Genomic DNA, 22,935 nt, shown 5'->3' on the forward strand with positions numbered 1-22,935 from the left:
GTTAGGTTTACCCTGTGGATCTATATAAAACCCAGGGGGGGGGGGATCGAAATTTTGAAATTGAGATTTTTGAAATTTTTTTTTCAGAATCGGAATCTCCATAGCCTAAAACGTGGGATTCCGTAAAAAAAGAAAATAAAACACGGGGGGAAAGGTTCAGATTACATATAGTCCATCTGGACCCAATTTAAAACTAATTTACGTCTCTAATATTTTTATGAAATGCATAGCTATCACAACTTCTGATTGCACTCTATAATTCAAAGACAATTATATCGATACAAAGGAATTTTATGGCCTCACACTCACACATTCATTGAAAACTTGACCGAGAAAATGTTGACGCCAAATAAATAATGATTTAGTTTTGTTGTTTTCCTGTAAATTTACAACAGACAGTGGGCTGTGTGCGTGTGCTGATACGGGAACACGACAACGTTTGTTTACAATAAACAGACATTCCAGTGAAACTACTCATAATATAGACGGGAGACATTTCATATTAAAATTTATTAAAGAAAAGAATAAATAAAAATCTAGCAGTATAAACAAAAACTATCATCACACAGGAAGAAACATTAAAAATATACAAACACACGCAATCTATATATATTATATATATATACATTATATACATACACACACGCACGTAGACACACTTTTGGGCTAAATATATATCAAGAGAGGAAACAAGTATTAAGACAAAAGAATAAGTGTCGAAACAATTATAGTTACGCATAATGTATATTGTACAAAAAGGTAATAAACACGCATTACACACACACATTATATATAAAAACAGGTACACAGATAAACAAGTATACATATATACTATAAATTTATAAAGTTAATATATTGTATTTGTACTTGTATCTTGCATACGTCACAAACAGCCGCGATAAGAAGTAAATATTAAAATATGTTTTGTGGATAGTCAATGTGAATCATTAAGTTAAGATAAACAGGCAAGAGGCTGGGTAGACAAAACATGCCCACGCTTCTGCCACGCTGAAAAAGCAGGACAGGTGTAACGAGTCAAATTGTACACCTAAATAAATACACAAAGAAAAATACGAGTAATAATTATTCTCATTACCATACACAGAAATTTAAAATTTCAGCTTACCTTGAAGAGGCTTGGTGCGAAGTCATCTTCGAGAGAAATATCCCCTAGTCGGTTTGCTGTTATCGTAGGTCCGGCATCGTCCCCGGAATTGTGTCGTTTACCAGATGTTGTATTCCCCATCTTTATCTTCAAGTCAAGCACACTTATTTACTATCTTTCTCTCAATTCTCCCCCAAAATAAATTATATTAAGATAAAATTGCCACTAACTGAAGTAGTCACTGCTGGCTATAAACAGAATTAAAATTCAAAGAAAAAAAAAACATGAAAAAATCAAGTCCGTGTTTGGAAGGAGTCAGCTGACCTGACTATCGAAATAGTAAAATAGACATTCTATTTATGTAAGTCATTACACTATTACAAAGTTTTGTTAATATTTCCTATGTAATATGGTCAATTCGTATTATAAGATTAGCTAATAGGTGCAAGAAGCCATATACAATGTCTGTTTTGAATGCGCTTGAATATCTATATTCCATAGACAAGAACTTAGCACCTGAAATGTTGGTTTTATGATTACCTCTTTTCTTTTTTATTCTACCCCCCCTTTAACTTCAAGACTTAAACGACAAATACTGGCAGATACGATAATGCAATCAATCAACCAGCATCATTAAAACAAGTTAGTATGCTTGGATCAATCAATCTTAATTTCAATTTAAGACTGAAGAAATGCAATAAAAATCCAAAACGATATGTGTTCAGGGGTATTTACCAGAGAAACGAATAACTTAAAACATTAAAGGAAACGTTACTTTTTCAATGACTTCAACTATCTGCAAAGAGAAGGAAAGAAGGTGACCTTCAGGAACAACAAACAGTAAGCCACTTGTCAGATGGCATCTGCATATCCAAGTTGGTCCCGCACGCACACGCAGGCCAAACCAGTCTTGTCCAAAGCTGGACTAAAATAGTGCTAGAGTTACCTTTCTTTAGAAGCATGGTGTCGTCCTTTATCATTAACTATATATAATAAGTTTTCGTCATGTTTAATATATATACATAAGTTATTTTTGATTAGGACTTATTTGACATTTGCATTGTGTAAATATTGTTCTTAACAAAAATATTGCTTTCGTAAATTTATTAACAGTTGAGAGTTACGAGATTAACCCTCAGCTGAAACGGTCTGTTGACGATTGGTTTTAAATATATACGGATGCTCCTTAGTGCCATAATTGCTTGTCTAACTTAAACTTGTAAGTAAGGGTTTATCAAACTGTGTTCCGCATCAGCTGTCATTGTTTCTTTGAGTGATTTGGGAGAAATAAACTTATGATGTGTATCAAAACTTGTGTTTTGATTATATATTTCTAATGAAATATTGTCTATGCAAGATTTTTTGTATTCGTTTATTCTAATTAATGATTTGATAAATAATGAAAACACAGTTCGCCACAAAAGATTCGAAATAATGGTTAAAAACTTAAAACTCCATCCCTATCGCATTTCATTGCTATCTAAGGTTTTGCCAACAACTGTTCGGGCAAGACAATTTCATACAAAGGATATTTTTAACAAAGATCAACAAAACTGCGGAGATAAAACAGTTTATGGAAACAGAAAAATCATGCTACACTGCTTTGCATTAATCTATACATACATTTATTTAATGAAAAGTAGTGAAAATATGTTAAATAAAAATAGTGCAAATATGTTTTTAGCTGAACTATTTTAAAAGAATCTTTGGCTATTTATATACTTCTGCGGTTCAATTTGATATCTTATGAACAGAGTACTATCCTCGAGTTGCCAGATTCAGTTTCTGCCATACCAAAGTTGATAAATAGATAGATAGACAGAATTGCCTTTGTGCGGTGCTGTCGGGTCACGTATTACATGAACACCCCAGTAACCTTCGATGAAATAAACAAAATAAAGGCACAAAGGACATGAATTTTTAAAAATTTGCTCTATAATACTAAGTAATGAAAAATTCTCGTTACTGTCCGAAACATGTTTAAGATTATTAATGAACTGGTAGTAGTTACTGTCCAGCTTTCCATTAAGAAACTCGAACTTTATGCAGAATTATGGTAAACTATATTTATAAGTAAACATGATATGTTTTTTTTTAATTATTCAAGGCGCGAAATTGAAAGATTTGGTCAAGAATTTATTTATACATTGTGAAAGTATATATACTCCCTACCACCACATATCATATATAATTGAATTCACTTTTTTTTCTTTCTTGTTTATCTCATTTCAAATTATACGATATCGTATGAGCTCAAAAAATATAGGAATCAGCAAATGAAATGTCTCAGTTTGGACCAAACCAGCCCCCAAAACATCATCCACCATCACCAGCAACAATACTAGCAGCCCCAACTCTATCAGTAACAACAGCGACAACAGCAGCAACAACAACAACTGCACCATAGGCAACACACGCAGGGACGAGAATATGACCGGTACCAACACCATCCACAGCGATGCCAACAGCAGCAGCAACACCACCACCGGCGGTAGCAACAACAGCAACAGGTGCAATGACATCACAGAAGTACATGAGGTGCACTGGGAACTCTCTCAAGCAGTGTATTTCCCATAATCTGTCTTCCTTCGGAGTCCTGGAAAGGAGATACGTGACATCGCTGGCCAGCCATATCTGGCAATTATGAAACGAAGAGATTACATACTCAATCACATGGAAAATACTCAAGAACTCAGGCGCCTACATCAAAGGGACGGCGCCAGGGGGAATCCTGAACTCCAGGACAGAGATTTTCAGACCATGCTTGCAATTCAGAAAATTCTTGCTGGTTTTTTTGAATCTGCAGGGCAGCACCACAGCCGGAAACCAATAATCAAGGCAGAAGAGAGACAGTCATTTACCTTCGTGGTGCTTTGGTTATAGTCTAGTTACCCGTATTGTAAATCAGGTAGTTCATGAAGGAGTCAAGTATAGTGAAGAATTCTGGGTAGAAGTAGGGGTTCACCAAGGATCAGTCCTCTACCTAATCTTATTCATCATAGTCCTCCAGGCAATAACAGAGGAATTCAAGACAGGCTGCCCCTGGGACCTCCTCTATGCTGATGACCTTGCTCTCATAGCTGAATCACTACCAGAACTAGAGAAGAAATTTCAGGTGTGGAAGCAAGGTCTAGAATCGAAGGGCCTTAGAGTCAATGTAGCAAAAACCAAAGTCCTAGTAAGTAGGAAGGTAAACAAATCACAAATCGCTTCACAAATCCCTTGCTCAATCTGTAGAAAAGGTGTAGATAGAAACTCCTTAAGATCTACCCAGTGTAAAGTATGGACACATAAGAGGTGCTGCAATATCAAAGGAAGGTTAACCAGGATGATAGCTTTTGTGTGCAGCAGATGCACAGGGGCAATAAACACTGAAGATGTTTGGAAAACAGATTCCATCACATGCCAGTGGGAGAAACTAAAAGTTGTTGATAGCTTCCATTACCTAGGTGACCAAGTTTGTAGTGGGGGTGGGTGCTCTGAGAGCATTGCCACTAGAATAAGAATAGCCTGAGCAAAGTTCAGAAAGCTCCTACCTCTGCTGGCAACTCAGGGTCTCTCGCTCAGAGTGAAAGGTAGACTGTATGGTGCATGTGACACAGCATTTTATTAACTGACACATTCTTTTAAGAGTTCACTTCCATCACCCTACCTCTTCCTTATTGACTTATGCACTGTGCTTTGGGTAGTTTCACCCAAACTTCATTCACAGTCTCATCAGATGCTGGTCCTTCCTTTTCCCAAAAATATTATGATACTGTGCTTGAATGTCTATATTCATATCTAAACATTGGTATTTGTGGGACTGACTTTTCAGCTTGTCCTGCCTTGAGTGACATGTATCAGAAGACTGCCTTAATGGAAGAGATTTGCTTCCTCTCTGTCACAACTTTCATTGTAAGATGGTGTCTTTCCACAATCCCATTTCAACCCAATCTACATTCAGCTCTGAAGAAGCTGCTGATATTCCACCTGTCAAGCATTTTCTTCAGCAGCCTTGAATGACATGCAGTGCTGTCAAACAATAGTTTGTCAACTAGGCTATTTTCCAGGAATATCTCATTCAGCACTCCTACAATTTCAGACACAATCCCCATCCTAATTTCTTTCCATATTGCTCTCTCTTCTTGCCTACAGTCAGTTGAGAAATCTGATCTTCCCTGTTAATGCATCACATTGATCACTAGTCTTTTTTAGTCTTCATTCACCTGAATCTTATCTGTTTCATGCACACTGAATATGGGGTCAATGGAGTGACACCTGCCTCGGCTCTTGAATGCCAGGTCCTGTCCACTCTCATATTTTGCATGTTGTGCAGCGTTCTCACCTCTGAACTCACCAGTCAATACATCACAGTTGTCCCACTCTGTAAATCCTCTAACACCTCCAACTAGAGCTTTCTTACTCTAGTAAGGACATCTGCCTTATTTTTTTTCTTTCAATACTACAAAGATTACAAGCAGCTTCATGCTGAGCTCAGCCACACTCTCAGGATTCCTAGGCGATGCTTGACAATCATTTCTGCAGCCTGTTTCTTTTGTATTCTCTTCTGATTGGTGATCACTATCCATATATTGTGACTTAGGACAACCTATTGAAGGCCACTGACCAAATTTGTGGCTGGTGCAAAGTCCCTTCTCAACCTAAGGTGACATGGTGGTGAAATAGAGAAAAGAAACAGGTCTGGAAGGACTGGAAGTGTGGTGATAGCCAAAAGGGAGGCTAGGAGACAGGTATATTTAGCCAGGGGGAGAAGTTTTCCAAGGTTCTGCAATGTGAGGATCAGAGACTTGAAGTATTTTGAATTGCAAGACAGTGTGTGTGAGAAAATTGTGGTATCATAGGAGAGAAATATGTCCACACAGATGATGGTTCTCTTGATTTAATGATTTTGCAAAGAAAGTGGCTTGGAAATGCCATTATGAAAGGCTTTTAAATGTAGAGAATGCATTGAAAAAGGAGAGTCTGCCAAATGTAGACCCATCTGAGGGACCAGCTTGGTAGATAAAGGAATTAAGGATACGAAGAGAGGAAAATTCCCCAACCCATCAGGAATCACCCTCGAGATGCTTAAAATATCTGGTGGAGTAGGATATGGCCTAGTCACCCATATAGTTAATCAGGTTGTCCACAAGGGAGTCATACCCAACAATTGGTATAGCAACAATATAGTCAGCTGCTACAAAGGCAAAGGTAATACCTTAGATAGAAATAATTACAGAGGCATCAAATTGCTGAACTAGGTTATGAAAGGGTCATAGCTCAATTAATTAGGAAGAGAGTTAGTGTAGATGAGATGCGGTTTGGATTTGTGCCAGGCTGGAGCATGACTGATGCTATATTCCTGGTTAGGCATTTGCAGGAGAAGTATCTAACCAAAAATAAACCTCTGTACTTGGTTTTTGTCGACATGGAGAAAGCTTTGACAGAGTCCCCTGCTCCCTTATCTGGTAGTCAATGCAGAAGCGAGCACAGATGAGTGGTTAGTGAGAGCTGTACAAGCCATGTAAAGAGATGCTGCAAGTAAGATGAAGGTTGGCAATAAGTATAGCAATGAATTCAGTGTACAGGTAGGTGTTCACCAAAACCCCTTTTGTACAAGTAGGTGTTCACCAAGACCCCTTCATCTTAGACCTCTTTTGTTTATCTTAGTCCCCCAAGCTTTAACAGAGGAATTCAAGACCAGCTGCAAGCAAAGTTTATTGTCCAATGAATGAGAGGTAGTCATAGGTGGGCTGGTTACACCCAGGTCACAGGCTATGGTCTCACCTGACTTGTCGGGTCTTCTCAAACACAGCATATCTCCAAAGGTCTGTGACATTAGTCATTGCCTCAGTAAGGCCCAATGTACGAAGGTCGTGCTTCACCACCTCATCCTGGGTCTACCTCTTCCACAGGTTCCCTCAACTGCTAGGGTGTGACACTTTTTCAAACACATGACCGTACCAGTGCAGTTGTCTCTCTCTTGCACACCACATCTGATGCTTCTTAAATCCAACTTTTCTCTCAGTGTGCCTACACTCTGTCGTGTATGCACACTGACAATCACCTCTATGCAATTTTATAAGAATGGGTAATAATTAGGGAACTTGAAGATAGCTGATGATGATAGTGATGGTCAAAGTGCCAGTGATAGTTTTGGGTTATAGTCTTTTAAAGAAGGACATAAAATACAGTTAATAAACAAACAGAAAATATCAGAAATAGAAGCAAGACAAATTATATCACTGTTATAACAATGCCATATCTTTATATATGTTGTATATTTCCATGTTTAAACACACAATCATTGGGAATAGCAAACTACCACCTTTCTTACAGATGAAAGAGAAACCATGCTGGAATGGACTTACATGTGAAAAGCTTCAGTTTCATTGGTTTTCACTAACCAATAAAACCAGACAGAGTAATGCATGTGAAATCTTAAATATTATTTTAATTCTACACTTTCATCATCGTCACTTTTATTCTCGAATGATTAACTTGATTGACAAATCTCTCTGGGGTATTTTCTTCTGTTCAATAACCATTCACATGCTACGTGCTTCACCTGGCTGTTAATCGTTTGAAATTAAAATTCATTTTTACTTAATTCATCATCCTGCACTTTTTTCACTGTGACAACACTTCATTAGATACTATAAGTTGACACTATTGATGTCATTCTCCCTGCCATTCAACAGAAGACTCCCAGCTACTTTAATTCAAATCTTCTGCCAACATTCTTCTAAATACATCTACTTCTTCTATTTGTCTCCAAATTCTATCAACAACTTTTTGACTATATCTCTTCCTTGCTCAAGGACATAAATCTTACTTTCCCTTGAAGTCATTGTTCTCTGTGCTATTTATTAACACTCGCAACTTTTCTTAACTTGCAGACTCATCCCATACTGATGCCACTGGTACAGAAACTGAACCTTTTGCTGTCCTCAACATCAACTGGTTTCATCCTCAGTATGCATCACTGACCAACAGACATTTCATATATCCTTGATCTTTTTTTTTTTCATGCCTCCAAACCATCACAGCTTCTTCACCTACAGGGCTGCCCAACAACTACCTTATTGTACCTACCTCACATACTACGCAATGTCCTCTCCCCATAGGCTTCAATTTAGATGTTTGCATTGAGGCTTTGCCAATTCTATGCTATCTTTGGCAGCATAGGTACTTCACTACAACCCATCAGGAACAGCTAAGCAGGAGAGTAAAACCATATTTTTGTCCCTTCTCTTCCCACACACAACCAAATCTCATAGCCCAAATATCCCAAGTAGTTCATTTATGGCTGAATTATAGTAGTTCAGGTAAAAATACATAGCTCAAAATGTTTGGCAAAAAACAAAAAAAAAAAATCACCCTACACTCTAGAAGCTGGGTGGGTTTTATCTAGCACAAGGACATGTGCATGATCATAAAATAAAATGGCAAGATGATGATCTTGCCAGTATTGCTGAGCTCAGCAAAAGCCATTCAGTGTGTAGGGTATAGGTGATTTCCATGCTGTCGCAAGCTCTCCAACATACAAAATGCAACCAATCTTTTTAGTCTTATGATAAAAGGATCTCTACCAATTTTGTGGAATCTTTTTTCATTCCAGGTATCAACCATAATAGTCCTGTTTTCCTGCAAGAAAAACTTTACATTTGCTTTTAAATCCTCACTAAACAGACCTTCTCCAACACTATCCATTTCTACTTTATCTTGCTCACCACTATATATCATCAGTGGATCATATTCTGTCTTTGATAGGGTCTTTGTTCAGGTCACATTCAAAATGAAATGAAGCATGTGCATATAGGTGCCACCTAGTAGTTTCAAGCTTTCTCACACTTGAAAGTTACAAAATAAGGAAATTCTAAGCTTTCAGCTCATCTATATGAGCAGTCATCAAAAGACTGTAGTCCTTTTTGAGATAAGCCTAGTCAGAACAAATATAATAACAGTTTCCAATATAACAGCTTTGGAAAAGTTAATACTGGAAGCAATTTAAAGAAAGAGAATGTAAAAAATTATGTTGCTTTATTAATTATCATTTTTACAGATACTGCAAAACTAAATTAAAGAGCAGAGCAACTTGATTGATTTCCAAAGTTAAGTGAGCCAATCAAAAAATATCATCATCATCTATGTTATCAATTAACAGCTGTTCTCATCATAGTACGCACTAAGTTATTTAACTGTCAGTAAATTCTGCTGGTCTCTTTTCAACAAATGCTGTCATTCCTTCTTTTCGATCATTCTGGAAAATAAGTAAAGTAAAAATTTAATTAGGATAAATTAATTGCAATGAACAACACACAATAGTAACTACCTCACTTACTCTCTCATCCTCTCCTCAAAGTTCTAGATCTACATGTAATGTACAACATTCTTCTAAAAAAACTTCCACCCTATAAGTTTCTTAGCCTCCATTTGATACCTGTAACAGAGTATGTTATTAGTGCTGTTGCACTGCTGAAGACTAGGACCTAAGACTCCCAAAGACTGCAGTTAATGTTGATAACTGCAGGAAAAATAAGGGTTAGGACAGAATTCCAAAGGGATGATATTCTGAGAAGTAAGAATTAAGAACAAGTTGTTGATGGTGGGATGGAGATTGAACATGGCATAGACGAGGAGAAAAGAAATGAGGAGTGACTTTACTTTAGTGGGCCTAAATAAAGCGGGGCAAAGGAGATGCTGTAAAGATGCATCAAACTGATAGACCAAATTATGAAAGTAAGAGAAAGCAATGTAGCACAACTAATTAAGAAAAGAATTTGCTTAGTTGAGACAAAATTCAGATTTATGTCTGGATGGGGTACCAGTGATAACCTCTTCCTAGTGAGACAATTCTATGAGAGGTTCTGTAGTCTGGAGACACTAAAAAAAAATCTAGGTGAAGAAAAATGGCTTTTGAAAACAATGTATTGAGATGTCACCATCAAGGCAAGAGTTAGGAATGAAATCAGTGAAGAATTTAGCTGGTAGTGTCCACAGTTCAGTTCTCAGCACCTTCCTGTACATTATAGTTGTCTAGACCAGGGGGTCTGCAAGGATAAGACAGGGGGTCCGTGGACAGCAAATACTTTTTATGGGCAATTTGATTTTATATATGTTTTTTAATCGAAATCTTTTAATTGACAATAAACCTATTTGTTAAATACTGTTAAATAAACAGATGTAAAAATATATTTATTTTAAGCAAATATTTATGTATAAATTTCCTAAGTGTTTATAAGGGGGTCCCTAAGGTAAAGCCTGAAATATAAAGGGGTCCGCAAGTCAAAAAGTTTGAAAACCCCTGGTCTAGACCATAACAAAGGTGTCTAAAACTAGGAACTCATGTATGGTAATGAGTTGGTACTTGTGGTTGAATCTATTCAAGAATTAGTGAAGAAATTCCAAATTTGGAAGCAATGCCTAGAATCTAGAGGCTGCACAAGTAAACCTAGCAGAGACAAAAGTTTTAGTTAGCAAGAAAGCAGGACTTGGGAATATCATGGATGAGCTGACAACACTATGTAGTAGATGTATAGGAATGGTGAGTAATAGCAGCACTCATGAAGTAAATTATTTTAAATGTAAGAAGACTCCTGCAAAGTAGTTGATAGCTTCCATTACCTAGGTAGTCTAATTAGTGGAGTGGAGTCGGATACCAAAGCAGTACGAGTAAGAATAGATGTATGAAATGCAATGTTGTATAGAACTTAATGTATGAATGCGTGGGGGTGGATAAGAACATAAATGAGCTGAAAAAAGAAAAGACTGGATATAAGATGAATCAGATGTGGTATGCAAGAGAGAAGGTACAAGTACAGTGTATTTGATCTGTATAAATGGAAGGCAAAAGCTGATTTCACAAGGCTGAACTTTACAAAAGAGATGGCAGGACTGCAACAAATGGTGAGACACTGTGCTCCTGAAAAAGACTCATACAACCAATGCAATCATAGAAAAATGGACATATATGCTTTTTAAAGCTTAGTCAGGAGATGGAACAGTGTGTTTAATCTTTGCAAGCCCTTTGTGAGCACGATTTGATATGGTTGATGTTCAGTTTCAACATCTCTTAACTGATGTCTGCAGGGAAAATGTGGAGAGGAAAGAAAATTCCAAAGAGAAGGATTAGCTGTAAGGCACTTTACTTTTTTTTTTTTACACTAACACCATTTGTTTCAGATTTTCAACAATTTACAATAATTACATTCCTGATGGCAAGTGACAAAGGAGTTGTCTGGAACTCAGTGCAGAATTACCATCATCATCATTCATTGTCATTTTAATGTCCACTTTTCCATGCTCACATGGGTTGGAAAGAAGTTGTGGAGGCAGACATTTTATTGCTTGATGTCCTTCTTGTCATCACCCCTCACCGGTTTTCAAGCAAAATAATATTTCCCCATGACCAGACATGTCTCAAAAGATTGGAAACAAAGAATACCACTTACACTACAATGATATTGACAATTATCATGCAATGTCATGGCAAGAAAACAGTAACACACACACACACAATGGCTTCTTTTCAGTTTTTGCCTACTTAATCCACTCACAAGACTTTGGTTACTCTGGAGCTATAGTAGACATTTGGCCAAGGTGCCATCCAGTAGGACTGAACCTGAAACCATGTGATTGGAAAGCAATTTTGTGCATATCATATCGGATTAATAAACTTACAGTAGCAAAAGTACTGTGAAACACCCTCTTCTCAAAGTGACAACCTTCTTGGAGAGTCATCTCAAATGCTGAAACAGATAAAAAAAATACAGAAGATGAATAAATAAGCATAAATTATATGGTGGTGGTGGTGATGGTAGACATAGAGGTAGTGATACAGATTATTGTTGGGGTTTAACCCAGGTCAAGTTTAAATGGGCAGCAGGCAGAAGATCAAAGGTATTCTTGCTGTAACCATTCTATCTTTATTTTAATATTACATTATCCATTATCTTTCCATTTTCAGGAAAGATAATGGATAAAGGAGGGAGATATGAGGTGGTAGTAATTGTAGTAGTGGTAGTAATAATAACAGTGGTGGTGACAAGAATGATGATGATGGTTACAGTATTGGTGTTAATATGGCAGTTATGATAGAGGTGAAAGTAGAGTTGATGGTAATGATAGGACTAAAGTTAATGTTGGTATTAGGGGAAGTTTAAGAAGAATGATTTGATAATGAAAATAGATAAGATGGTAGTTATAATGATTATGTTGGTGAAGGTGAAGATAGCAAGCATGGTAGTATATATTAGTATTAAGGAAGTAATAAATATAGAAACTATGGTAATGGTTATGAAGATCATAATGAAAATGCTGGTAGTGGAAACCACTATTGCCATTGATGTTGAGCAACTTTGATTAACTGTGCTTGGATAGACAATTGAGTATCCAATTGTCTATCCAAGGAAGTATCCAACTGAGAATATGGGAACTATCAACATGACAAGCATCCTAAATGTCCTAGTTTGGACTAGGACTAAACTGTTGACTGTGTTAAGAGCACTATGATATTTAGGGCATGTTGTATTTGTTTTATAGCAAGAGACCACATAACTTAGCAATGAAAAACAAGCAAGTTAGAGAATGATTTACATGTCCTGTTTTTCTGGATCACTTAGCAGTTAATAAGTAGCAGAAACTGGAAAAAAAAACACCAACAGATATCTTGTTAGCCTACAGAGTCAAGATTAACTTCCTGTGAGAATTGACTGGAAAGAGATGAATATCACCAGTTAACTTGCTCTAGGTACACTATATGAATACCAAATCTTCAGTAATGCTTCTATGATCTAACAGATTTTGAGACCCACTTATTCATATGTAATCAAAGGTTCTAATAGTGGAAACGACAAGGATGGCAAGATTGATTCTATGCACAACTTTAACTCTAACACTGTAGGTCTTAAGGAACAATTGATACTGCACCATTTTGGTGCGTGTGTGTTTTATGTTTGTCTGAATCACGGGGAAAAAATAGTGATTTTAACATGTTATGATGTCTATGTCTGCAAGATGAAATTCACAAATGTAATTTTAGTCAATATATAGCTCCTTATAGATCTAAGTGTATTAATTTTTGTGCATGGTATACATGTGCAAGCAGTGCATTATGATGTAAAAAGAATGTATATTTCTTAAATTTCATAAGACATTTAGGAACTAGTACATAACTCTTTCACAGTATCAAGCAGATGAAATAAATTTACCCTTGATATATTGCCAGTTGTTCTTAGGGCAAAATCTGCACATGATCTGATATTATTCCAAACAGGTAAATGAACTGAGGTTTACAATGAATCAGAACCCAAGATCTGCCAGTTGGTAGTTCAATACAATATCCACTCAGCCATTTCACTTCTCTTGTACTCTGGCTAAAAAATTAAGTTAAATTAAATTAAACTAGAAAACTCACCTGCATTGACAGCTTCTTTGCACATCATTGTTATCAATTTAGATTGATTGGCAATTGTCTCGGCTGTTTTCAATGTTGCTGACATCAGTTCATCTGCCGGGACCACTTTACTTACCAGACCTGAAAACAACAGCACCTTAATATCATCATCGACATTAGTTTTACATCAATATACTTTTTTTTCTTGCAGTGATACTTTGCACATATTTGCAATACTGCAGCTTTCCATGTATATTGACTGCTGACGCATGTTATGGAGCTGTAGTAAGTGTTGTTGTTATTTAAGCATTCCTATAATGAAAGGGATTCCAGTTGTGACCATCCCATCTTATTCAAATAGTGTATCCTGAACAATGTTATCAAATATCTGCTTCCCTTTATACGATGGAAGAGTAAAATTTGAGTGATTTAGCTGCTGTTTTCAGCACCTCAAACAGTCATTTAAAGGGCTCATTGGCACATACACTGGTGTCTCCAAGTGGTGGACAAAAAATCAATCTGAAGAGAAGTGACTTTTACTATAATATATTCAGCGTAGAATGGTTTTGTTAGTGCTATAAGACATTCCTGTTTCTTACTGGTTTGACCTTGAGGAATGGGCTGTACTTAGTCTTTAAAAGACCTTTGAGACTGGTGAGATTGATATGGCTAATATTTCCTCCACTTGAACAGCTGTAAGTCATTGGCTTAATGCATGATATCTATTGCAATTTGTCCTATTGGAGTAATTCCTGTTCCTCCAGATTATATAATGGCTTTAAAAAATTACTTATTTTCTTGTTTTAAAAATGTAATTAAACCTTGTACCACCAACTCTCTTAGTGATTTCAACTATTGGTCTGCAATCATCCTGGGGCATCATCTTCAAGGGGTTTTAGTCAATCATGTTGACCCTAGTTTTTATTTCAGTCTAGTACTTATTGATCTCTATTTACTGGATGGCAAAGTTACCATTTGATGCAAAAGGATGCAATTTAATGTAGTTTTACATACACAAGAAAAACAAACAAACACTAACACATATATGCAATGGGATTCAACACAGTTTCCGCTAAATTTCACTAACATGACATTGGTCAACATGGAGCTACAAATGAAGGCAATTGCCCAAGGTACTGTGCAATGGGTAAACACTTTAACCCAATAGCTATATGACAGTATAAATAAAGGCAAAGAGGGTTTTTTTGTTTTTGTTTTTTTTTATCTGCCAAAATAAGAAGACATTACAAGTGTCAACCATCTTAACTTGTAAGAGATCAAGAAACACTGTACAAAAAGAAACGTTTTCCCCAAACTATAACAAAAATATTGTTGGCATACCTGACTTTTCTGCTTCAGCTGCTGTTATCCTATTTCCTGTAAGAACTATTTCCATAGCTTTGGACTTCCCAACAGCTCGAGTAAGGCGCTGTGTACCACCAGCTCCTATTTAAAAAAATACAAATGAAAATTAAACAATCAGTTTTTCCTTTTTTTTTTACTTTAAATTACAATAAAATATACTTTATCTTTAAAAAGTCATAATTGTGACAGAAATATCAAGATATACAGATGGGTGCAGATATATGGGTGTGTGTGTGTGTGTGTAACAATGTGCATGACTGTTGTTATTTCAGTTTCAATATTTTTATAAATATGGTTGGCTGTCTGAAAAAAAAAAAACAGATTTTATAGCTTAGCCAGAGAAGGAGGGGCTCTTAAAACTAACCAAGGAAAGAGAGGAAGAAACATTGAGAGTCACACATTTCTATGTAGGATACTGCATCAATAAATTGACCTGGTTCAAATGCTTGCAACAGAGCAAACTTCACAAAACACACCATATGGTCAGTTGGGTATGTTAAACTGGGTTATGGATTATGTCTAGCATCCAATAACAGGTAAAGTTCATCTGGTGTGCTTCTACATAATTCCTATCTACCCAATTTCACTCAGAAACCTTGGGGCAAACAAAGGCTAATCTAAATGAAAGACACTAGTCCAAAATGCCATGCAGTGGGATTGAACTAAGAACCTAGAAATATCAAGACCATCTGCCTGCCTTGTTGATATACGAGTCACAGTAATTTTTAAAGACAAAGAAACAGCGGTGATGATAATCTTTTGACATCTTATTGGCAGAATTGTCAGGATGACATATAGAATGGTTCATGGTATCTTATTCTGACATTTGGCACTCTAAGTTCATATACCCTCCAAAGTCAACTTTCCCTTTCATCTTTTGGGGTTAATAAAAAATATCAATCCAGAGCAGTGGATCAGTGAAACTGTTAGAATGTCAAACTGAATACCTTCTGGTATTTATTCCACCTCTTTGCATTCTGAATTCAAATCCTGCTGTGGCTTACTTTGGTAAGCTTAATCCATAAGGAGCTTAACATCACCCACTGGCCTCTTGAGTGCTTTTAGCAGACTATTGCAAACATTCAGATAAGGTCTCCAGTTTAACAATATCCTGTCAAGCTAAGTGAAAATCACTAATCTGGGAGGTCTTGTGAAGGGCCATGTACATTACCTTCTCTCCTGATTTAAAAGATAAAAATAATTGTGGTGTGTATGATGATATTAGTAATTTTTCTTACAATATATAAATCTTGTATTAAAGAGAGGAAGCAGAGAAGGAAGAGAAAGAAAGGAAAGAGAATTACCTGGGATTGTGCCAAGAAGGATCTCTGGTTGGCCAAACTGGGCCTTCTCTGAAGCATAAATGATATCACACATCATTGCAATTTCACAGCCTCCACCTAACTGGAAGAAATATTTCATAAAATGTAGAAACATTTCATTTACTTTAAAACAACAAATATGACAAACATGAATAATTGTAATATATTTGGTTTTGTTTAAAGTCGGGGATAAAAATTTAGTTTTGCATATTTATTTTATTTTCTTTTGTTTGTTTTATTCACTATTTGATATTTTAAACAGATTAAAGTGAGTGCCCTTACCATAAAACAAAAATTGCAATTGAAACATCAAAATTTGCTAAAAAATTTAAAATTCTGGCCTGAAATGTCTAAACCACAGTGGAATCTACAGACAAAAAAAAGAAATCTATATTTGTACTATTCAAGAATGCAATTCACAACACCTAACAAGTTCAGCATGATAAAATCAAATCTCCAATATGCTCATCCTTGTTTTCCTAGTGGTTGAGAAGATACTATAGCAATTGAGAACTTGGACCACATCAGGAGATGTCCTAACAAAATTCTTGAAAATCATTTTGACATTTCTACATTGGTTCATGTTAAAAACCTACATGGCAACCCAATCTAACAAAAGAATATTTCATGAACTTTGTATGGCTCTGTAACCTTCAAACTAGAAAACCAATTGAAAATATTACATTAAAAAATATATATATTGAGATACATGCATGTGAGTTTGATGATGAATTTGAGAATCTCATAACAATAGAAATGGTTGGATCTCCATGAGATTCTGTAGCTGCTGTTAGTATAAATACTTTGATAAATGGTTCAGTCAGTAGAAGTCAGAACTTTTAGTGAATTAAAACTTGCAGAATCTTAACACTATAAATATTAAAAAAAAACCTTTGAAACACGATTGTGATTGGTAAAATTGAGTCCTATTTTCCTCCTTCGCAAATTCATTCATTTATAATTGTTTTCAATGTTTAACTGATGAAAATAATCATTTAAAGACTACATAGCCATCATAAAGTTGTGAATTATACAAACCATTTTTTAAGAATGAAAATAAGGAAAAGCAGCTGTAAACATTTATTTGCTGAAGTAACCCATCATCATTTTATGTCTGCTTTTCTATGAATTTGTGAAAAAGATGGAAGCAGTGAATTTGTGAAAAAGATGGAAGAAATGTTCTAATAACATACTCAAAATGTGCACCACTTGATGAATGTTTCATTTCTAATTACACTTTGATTAAGTCTCATATCTAAATTTCATTCTAAAATGCACAGAAGTAGCTAAAAGACTTACAGCATAACCATTAACAGCAGCAATTATAGGCTTCTTCAACTTGGTGATAAGATCCCAGTGACCAAGAAAATTAGAGCCAACAACATTAGCATATTTCTGGTCCTTCATTTCTTTGATATCAGCTCCAGCTTGAAAGTGAAAAAAAAAAGGAATTCAACCCAATGTTTAGTCAAATTTTTACAAAAAGTGACATAATTTTATTATTTTGTTTGGTCATTGTCTTTACATTCTAGGTTCAAATTCTGTCAAGGTCGACTTTGCCTTTCATCCTTTCAATGAAACAAGTACCAATTAAACATTGGAGGTCAATGTAATCGACTAACCCTCAGCCTCAAATATCAGGCTTTGTGCCTATAGTAGAAAGGATTATTTGTTCAGTAAATATATAGAAGCACAGCAGTGTAGTGGATTTGAATCTACTAAGATTCACATCCACTACACAGCACCAACAGCAAGTATTTTCGACTATACTCTGAGGTTAACCAATTCCTTATGAATGGAATTTTGGGAACAGAAACTGTAAATAAGCCTGTTATAGAGGCATATACACACATATACATGTATATGAACCTTTTGGTAATGCATACCAGCAAAAAAAATAAATAAATAAAAACAACACAAAAACCAATAAACTGGTGCTTTTGAATGAAGTTACTTGTTATATTTGTTCCACTAGAATTATACACTCACACCCTTGTCTCTCTCCTTCTCAGCATCATAAATATAATGGTTGGCCAGATAGATACCTGCAATAATGTTATTTTTCACAAATATGTAATATATATTTTAAAAAGTAAAGAAAGCAATTAGCCAGCCAAACAACTGCCCAACTTTTTCCATTACTTAATTATCTATCTTTAAACTAGTATCTCACCAAAGATTACATGAATTTCTTGGCTAAATAGCTCATCTACCAAATCCACTCACAAGGTTTTGATCAACCTCAAGCTACAGTAGAAGACACTTGCCCAAGGTGCCACACAGTGAGACTAAACCTGGAACTACGTGATTGTGAAGCAAATTTGTCACCATCCAGCTAATTTTTTTTTATCCTTCTAATGTTTAAGCCTATGGTAGGTTAGCAATGCAAAGCTGACAATCTTGCAAATACCTCCAGGCATAGTAAATTACATTTTGAGGTTACATGATACTTCAGTTAAAGAAAGTAAAAAACTGTCTTATTTACTGCATATTAAATGAATCATGGGAACATGGCAAAAAATGTAATAAACCAACTAAAAATAGTTCAATATACTTTGTCAAGTTCGTATAATTGTTGAAATGGAGTTGAACCGAAAACGTCTGGGGGATAAGTGGCAACAGGTGGACAATTCTAAGAGGTCACAAAATAGAGAACAACAATAAAAAAATGATAAAGCAACAAACAGCATATATTTGATGAAAATTGATGACTGGGTGTTCAAAGCTGAAAATTATGGAAAGAAAAGGGGAAGTTTTACTCTGCAGTGAGAGAGCAATTGCTAATTTGACAGACTGAAATTAATCCTTACAAAATATAACAGAGAAAAACCCTAATAACTTACCTGCAAACGCTTTTCCAGTACCAGTTAGAATTAAGCACCCAATAGTAGGGTCAGTATCAAATTCATTAACCACTTGGTTCAATTCGTCAAACAGACCATTACATAAGGCATTCAATGATTTGGGTCTATTTAATGTAATGACACCAACATTATTTTTTGCACCCATCTTTTCGACTTTCACATACTCCAGCTCTGCACCTGCTGAGAACAATAGATAGATAGTTATAAATATAATTTTCTGAAAGTCCAGTGCATAGCTCTGATTTCATGGCATCTAAAAATGAAAGACATTTCTTCTGGCATAGGAGACCATTCTATAACAGGTAACTTTCTAATGCAATCTGGTCCTATTCTCAGGAGTCAGCTAATTAAAGTATGTATAAGTGAATTACCAACAGAAGATTGAAATCAAAATCCATGAGCTAATTATCAATTTTGCTTCTATATGCCATGACTTGCTTTCTTCTTCTTATTATTATTCAGGTAGTGAGCTGGCAGAAGCATTACCGCACTGGGAAAAATGCTTAGCAGCATTTCATCCGTCTTTATATTCTGAGTTCAAATTCCATTCATGGTTAACTTTGCTTTTCATCCTTTCAGGACTAATAAAATGAGTACTGGGATTGGTGTAATTGGCTTAACCCTTCCCCTGAAATTGCTGGCCTTGGATAAAACTTTGAAATTATTATTATTGAGAGAGAGTATTGCATGCCATACAAAGCCCAGTATAGCCATCATGACTATCCATCTGATAAGAGTACACCAGGCACATGCATCACAACCATATGTGCACAGCATGGTGATCTCATATCAAGATAAACAACGCATGACCTTGCAGATGGAGCCCAGTTAGAATTTTCATCAGGTTGAGTAGCCCATCCCACTCAAAAGGTCCCTGAATAAGGGTTGTTTAAGGATGTTGAATGAAACACCCATGTTTTCAGAGGTGAATTATTCAAGCCCCAAAGAATTCCTCTCAACACATGGCTATGATGCTCCCCCACTACTTCTGCTCATGATCAGACACACATATCGTCAGCCACTAAAGGACATACTAAACTAGTTAAGGTCAAACAACTGACAAGCAAATTTGTGGTACTGAGCAGAATATTTACTGTAGCCCATCTTTTATACCAAAACAAAACAATGTACAGGATAACACATCCAATCAGTTAAGATCAGAAGCCATGAGAGCCATTGCCTTGTACTGCATCAGGGCATTTATTATTATCATTATCATCATCATTAGCATGCCAGGCAAAATGCTTAGCAGCATTTTGTCTGACCTTATATTCTGAGTTCAAATTTCACAAGGGTTAACTTTGCCTTTCATCCTTTTGGGGTTGATAAAATAAGTACCAGTTGAGGACTGAAATCATGAAACAATCATGAAACACAAATGATTGGCTGAATCAGCAGAAAATGACAAAAGAATTATTCTGTAATATCTCAAACAAGAATACCAATATTTGAATTATTTTTGCAGCAAAATTCAATTTGTTTAGTAATTGTGAGTTTTTGACTAACAAGGTAAAGAGAGTTGATATTTGATACCATCAGAATGCAACATTTTTTTTTATATATTATGCATTTATGAACCATAGCAGAGTTATAGGATTCACTCAAAGAGGGAACTGGAAGCAGTTGACTATAATTGCTCAACGGAAGAGTTTCTGTTTGATTTAAATTGGATAGCTGAGTGGATAATGTATTGGATTAACTATGAGTGAGTATTTCAAATTCACTGTGAGTATTCAATAATGTAACTGGCTAAAACACTTTATCACTATAACTATTTTTTAGACACTATCATCTTGCTATCTAATTTAAATCCAACATAGATTCTTCCATTCAGCAATTACAGTGTATCAAGGACTAAGAAGTACACATCAGTACACATGCCACCCCTCTATATTATCATACTCATCCGTATTTACAATTTGTTTGTAAAATTTCAATTTTTCAACAAGGAAAAAAAAACCAAAAAAAACCCCAGGACTTCAAGCAGGCTATCCACATGCTAGAAATAACAGCAATAACATAATGAAATTTTGAAAATGCGATTTTTGAAAAATTTTTTCAGAATCGAATCCTCCATAACCAAAAACGTGGGTTTCTGTAAAAAAAAATCAATATAAATCCATTTCACCCGAATTTATGACGGAAAAATCGGATCTTATGAATTTTCCAGGGTAACAAGTGCGAGTTGCACCTGTAGTGAAATTTCTTAACACCTGTTACACAAAAAGACACGATATCACAAGTGAAACACCTTTTATCATAGGTCTGCTCTGCCAAGGCTGCCCTGTTAACTCTTCACTATCATAAGTTTTTCAGATCCTATGTTTTATACTCTAAGTTGCCATATGTGTAATGTCGCGCGACGACGACGATGTACTGGTGAAAAGAAAAATTCTCATAATAGAAGTTCCCACCATGTTGAGCAAGTTAAACGTTCCAAAGTACATTAGCAAGTACTGCAAACAACACCATTCTTAGAATTAAACTAATGTACTTAGAGTTCTTTATGTTTAATTCATAATAACAAATTAATTCCCTTCGTTATTCGAAAGTGCCGATATATGTTAACAGGTGAAAACTAGATAAAATGAAGCATTAAAAAAAAATATTGGACAAGATTGCATAAGACGTGAAAAAATTGATTTCTTTTCTTTTTTTCTTTTGTCCTAATATCACTGAACCTGCTTAACAGTCGTGCCCTTCATAGTGAATCGTGTATTCGGCAACAATTAATTTTCAATAGCTTGGTTCATCTTGGTTAGAAATAGGTACCAGATAATCGACAAAAGAAAAAATAACTTTGAAAGCGGTTTCCCTGCATGTTCGCAGTCTAGTAATAGAAACAGAAATCAGTAAAATGGGAAAGCAAAGAAAGCAAGCTGATGGTGAGTGTAGCAGGAAATTTGAAGAACTGACGAGTGATAGTTACTTTACAGTTCTGAGTTCAAATTTACCCCTGCATTTGAGGGCAGCAACTGAAAACGATTATAGAGTATTTTCCATTGAGTACTCTTGAACAGCTCTCAGTCCAATGGGTTACGAGGCATTAACGATTTCTAACATAGACACAAGTCCACATAAGTGGGAGGAAACAGTCGATTAAACCCACTCCTCGACTGATGCTTGTTTTATCGACCTTACTGGGATTCGAACTAGAAATATAACTGACTACTACAAGGCATCGTCGTTCTACGGCTTTTGCCAATTATCACCCTTAACGTAAATTATCAAAGATTGTCTGTCTTCAAATATTGATTATAGACACGAGATTTCTCTAAAGGTGGGCAAATTTCAGAGTTAGGCAAACTGGGTCATGAATATACATAACACAGAACTGAAGTATTTTTTAATAGAATAAAGGGCGAGAGGGGCACGGATGAAATACCTTTGATCGTACATGTATTGAATCAGGGTTGACCTGGAGCTAACAATACAGCCCCTGGGATAATATTTTGCAAGTAAACAGAAATTAAAGAACACATAACATGCAAGAAAAGTTATCAAAATTCAAGTGGAGTGGCAAAGCTAATTTAGAGATATTAGGAGCATCAATAAAGTTGAAATACATTAACTGCTTTGATAGCATTCTCAAACCCAATTATTGAGTACGGTTAATACAGATTATAAAACATGTTAGAATTATATATAAATATATATATATACGAAAAAATATAAATTTTCCTGGAAGTTAGGAAGAATTTAAGTGGACTCTGTTGGAATTTCCGAAAATTGTCCCCCACCCCCATTCCAAAACACTTTCACCGGAAATTTTTGTATATTCGGATTCTACATAGTAAATACTATATGCATAGAAAATTTCATTAAAAAATATTCATTTTTCTGAAAGTTATGACCTCCCAAAGTCTGGTGGGTAAAACCCTGTAGTTATGCCTATATATA

The 22,935-nt window shown here is 35.6% G+C and overlaps 2 protein-coding genes across 5 annotated transcripts in view; both read right to left on the bottom strand.

The window, feature by feature from the left end:
* The window catches only part of LOC106872364 (5'-AMP-activated protein kinase subunit beta-2), a 39,397-nt gene extending 37,303 nt beyond the window's left edge, over nucleotides 1-2,094 (bottom strand). The window contains exon 1 of one of the 4 annotated variants that reach the window (XM_014919334.2): nucleotides 1,127-2,094. In XM_014919334.2, coding sequence (XP_014774820.1) covers nucleotides 1,127-1,246 — 120 coding nt within the window. In that variant the 5' untranslated portion in view covers nucleotides 1,247-2,094. The remainder of the gene's footprint in view (nucleotides 1-1,126) is intronic. The other 3 variants (XM_014919332.2, XM_014919333.2, XM_014919331.2) reach the window with 3 other exon arrangements.
* Nucleotides 2,095-9,113: 7,019 nt separating this feature from the next.
* The window catches only part of LOC106872368 (enoyl-CoA hydratase, mitochondrial), a 14,192-nt gene continuing 370 nt past the window's right edge, over nucleotides 9,114-22,935 (bottom strand). The window contains exons 2-8 of the mRNA XM_014919339.2: nucleotides 19,015-19,215; nucleotides 17,471-17,598; nucleotides 16,154-16,253; nucleotides 14,826-14,930; nucleotides 13,506-13,625; nucleotides 11,771-11,838; nucleotides 9,114-9,350 (exon numbers count right to left, since the gene is read on the bottom strand). Of these exons, the coding sequence (XP_014774825.1) occupies nucleotides 9,285-9,350; nucleotides 11,771-11,838; nucleotides 13,506-13,625; nucleotides 14,826-14,930; nucleotides 16,154-16,253; nucleotides 17,471-17,598; nucleotides 19,015-19,215 (788 nt within the window). The 3' untranslated portion in view covers nucleotides 9,114-9,284. The remainder of the gene's footprint in view (nucleotides 9,351-11,770; nucleotides 11,839-13,505; nucleotides 13,626-14,825; nucleotides 14,931-16,153; nucleotides 16,254-17,470; nucleotides 17,599-19,014; nucleotides 19,216-22,935) is intronic.

Source organism: Octopus bimaculoides, chromosome 3 (genome assembly GCF_001194135.2).
Source record: "Octopus bimaculoides isolate UCB-OBI-ISO-001 chromosome 3, ASM119413v2, whole genome shotgun sequence".
Lineage (NCBI taxonomy): Eukaryota > Metazoa > Mollusca > Cephalopoda > Octopoda > Octopodidae > Octopus > Octopus bimaculoides.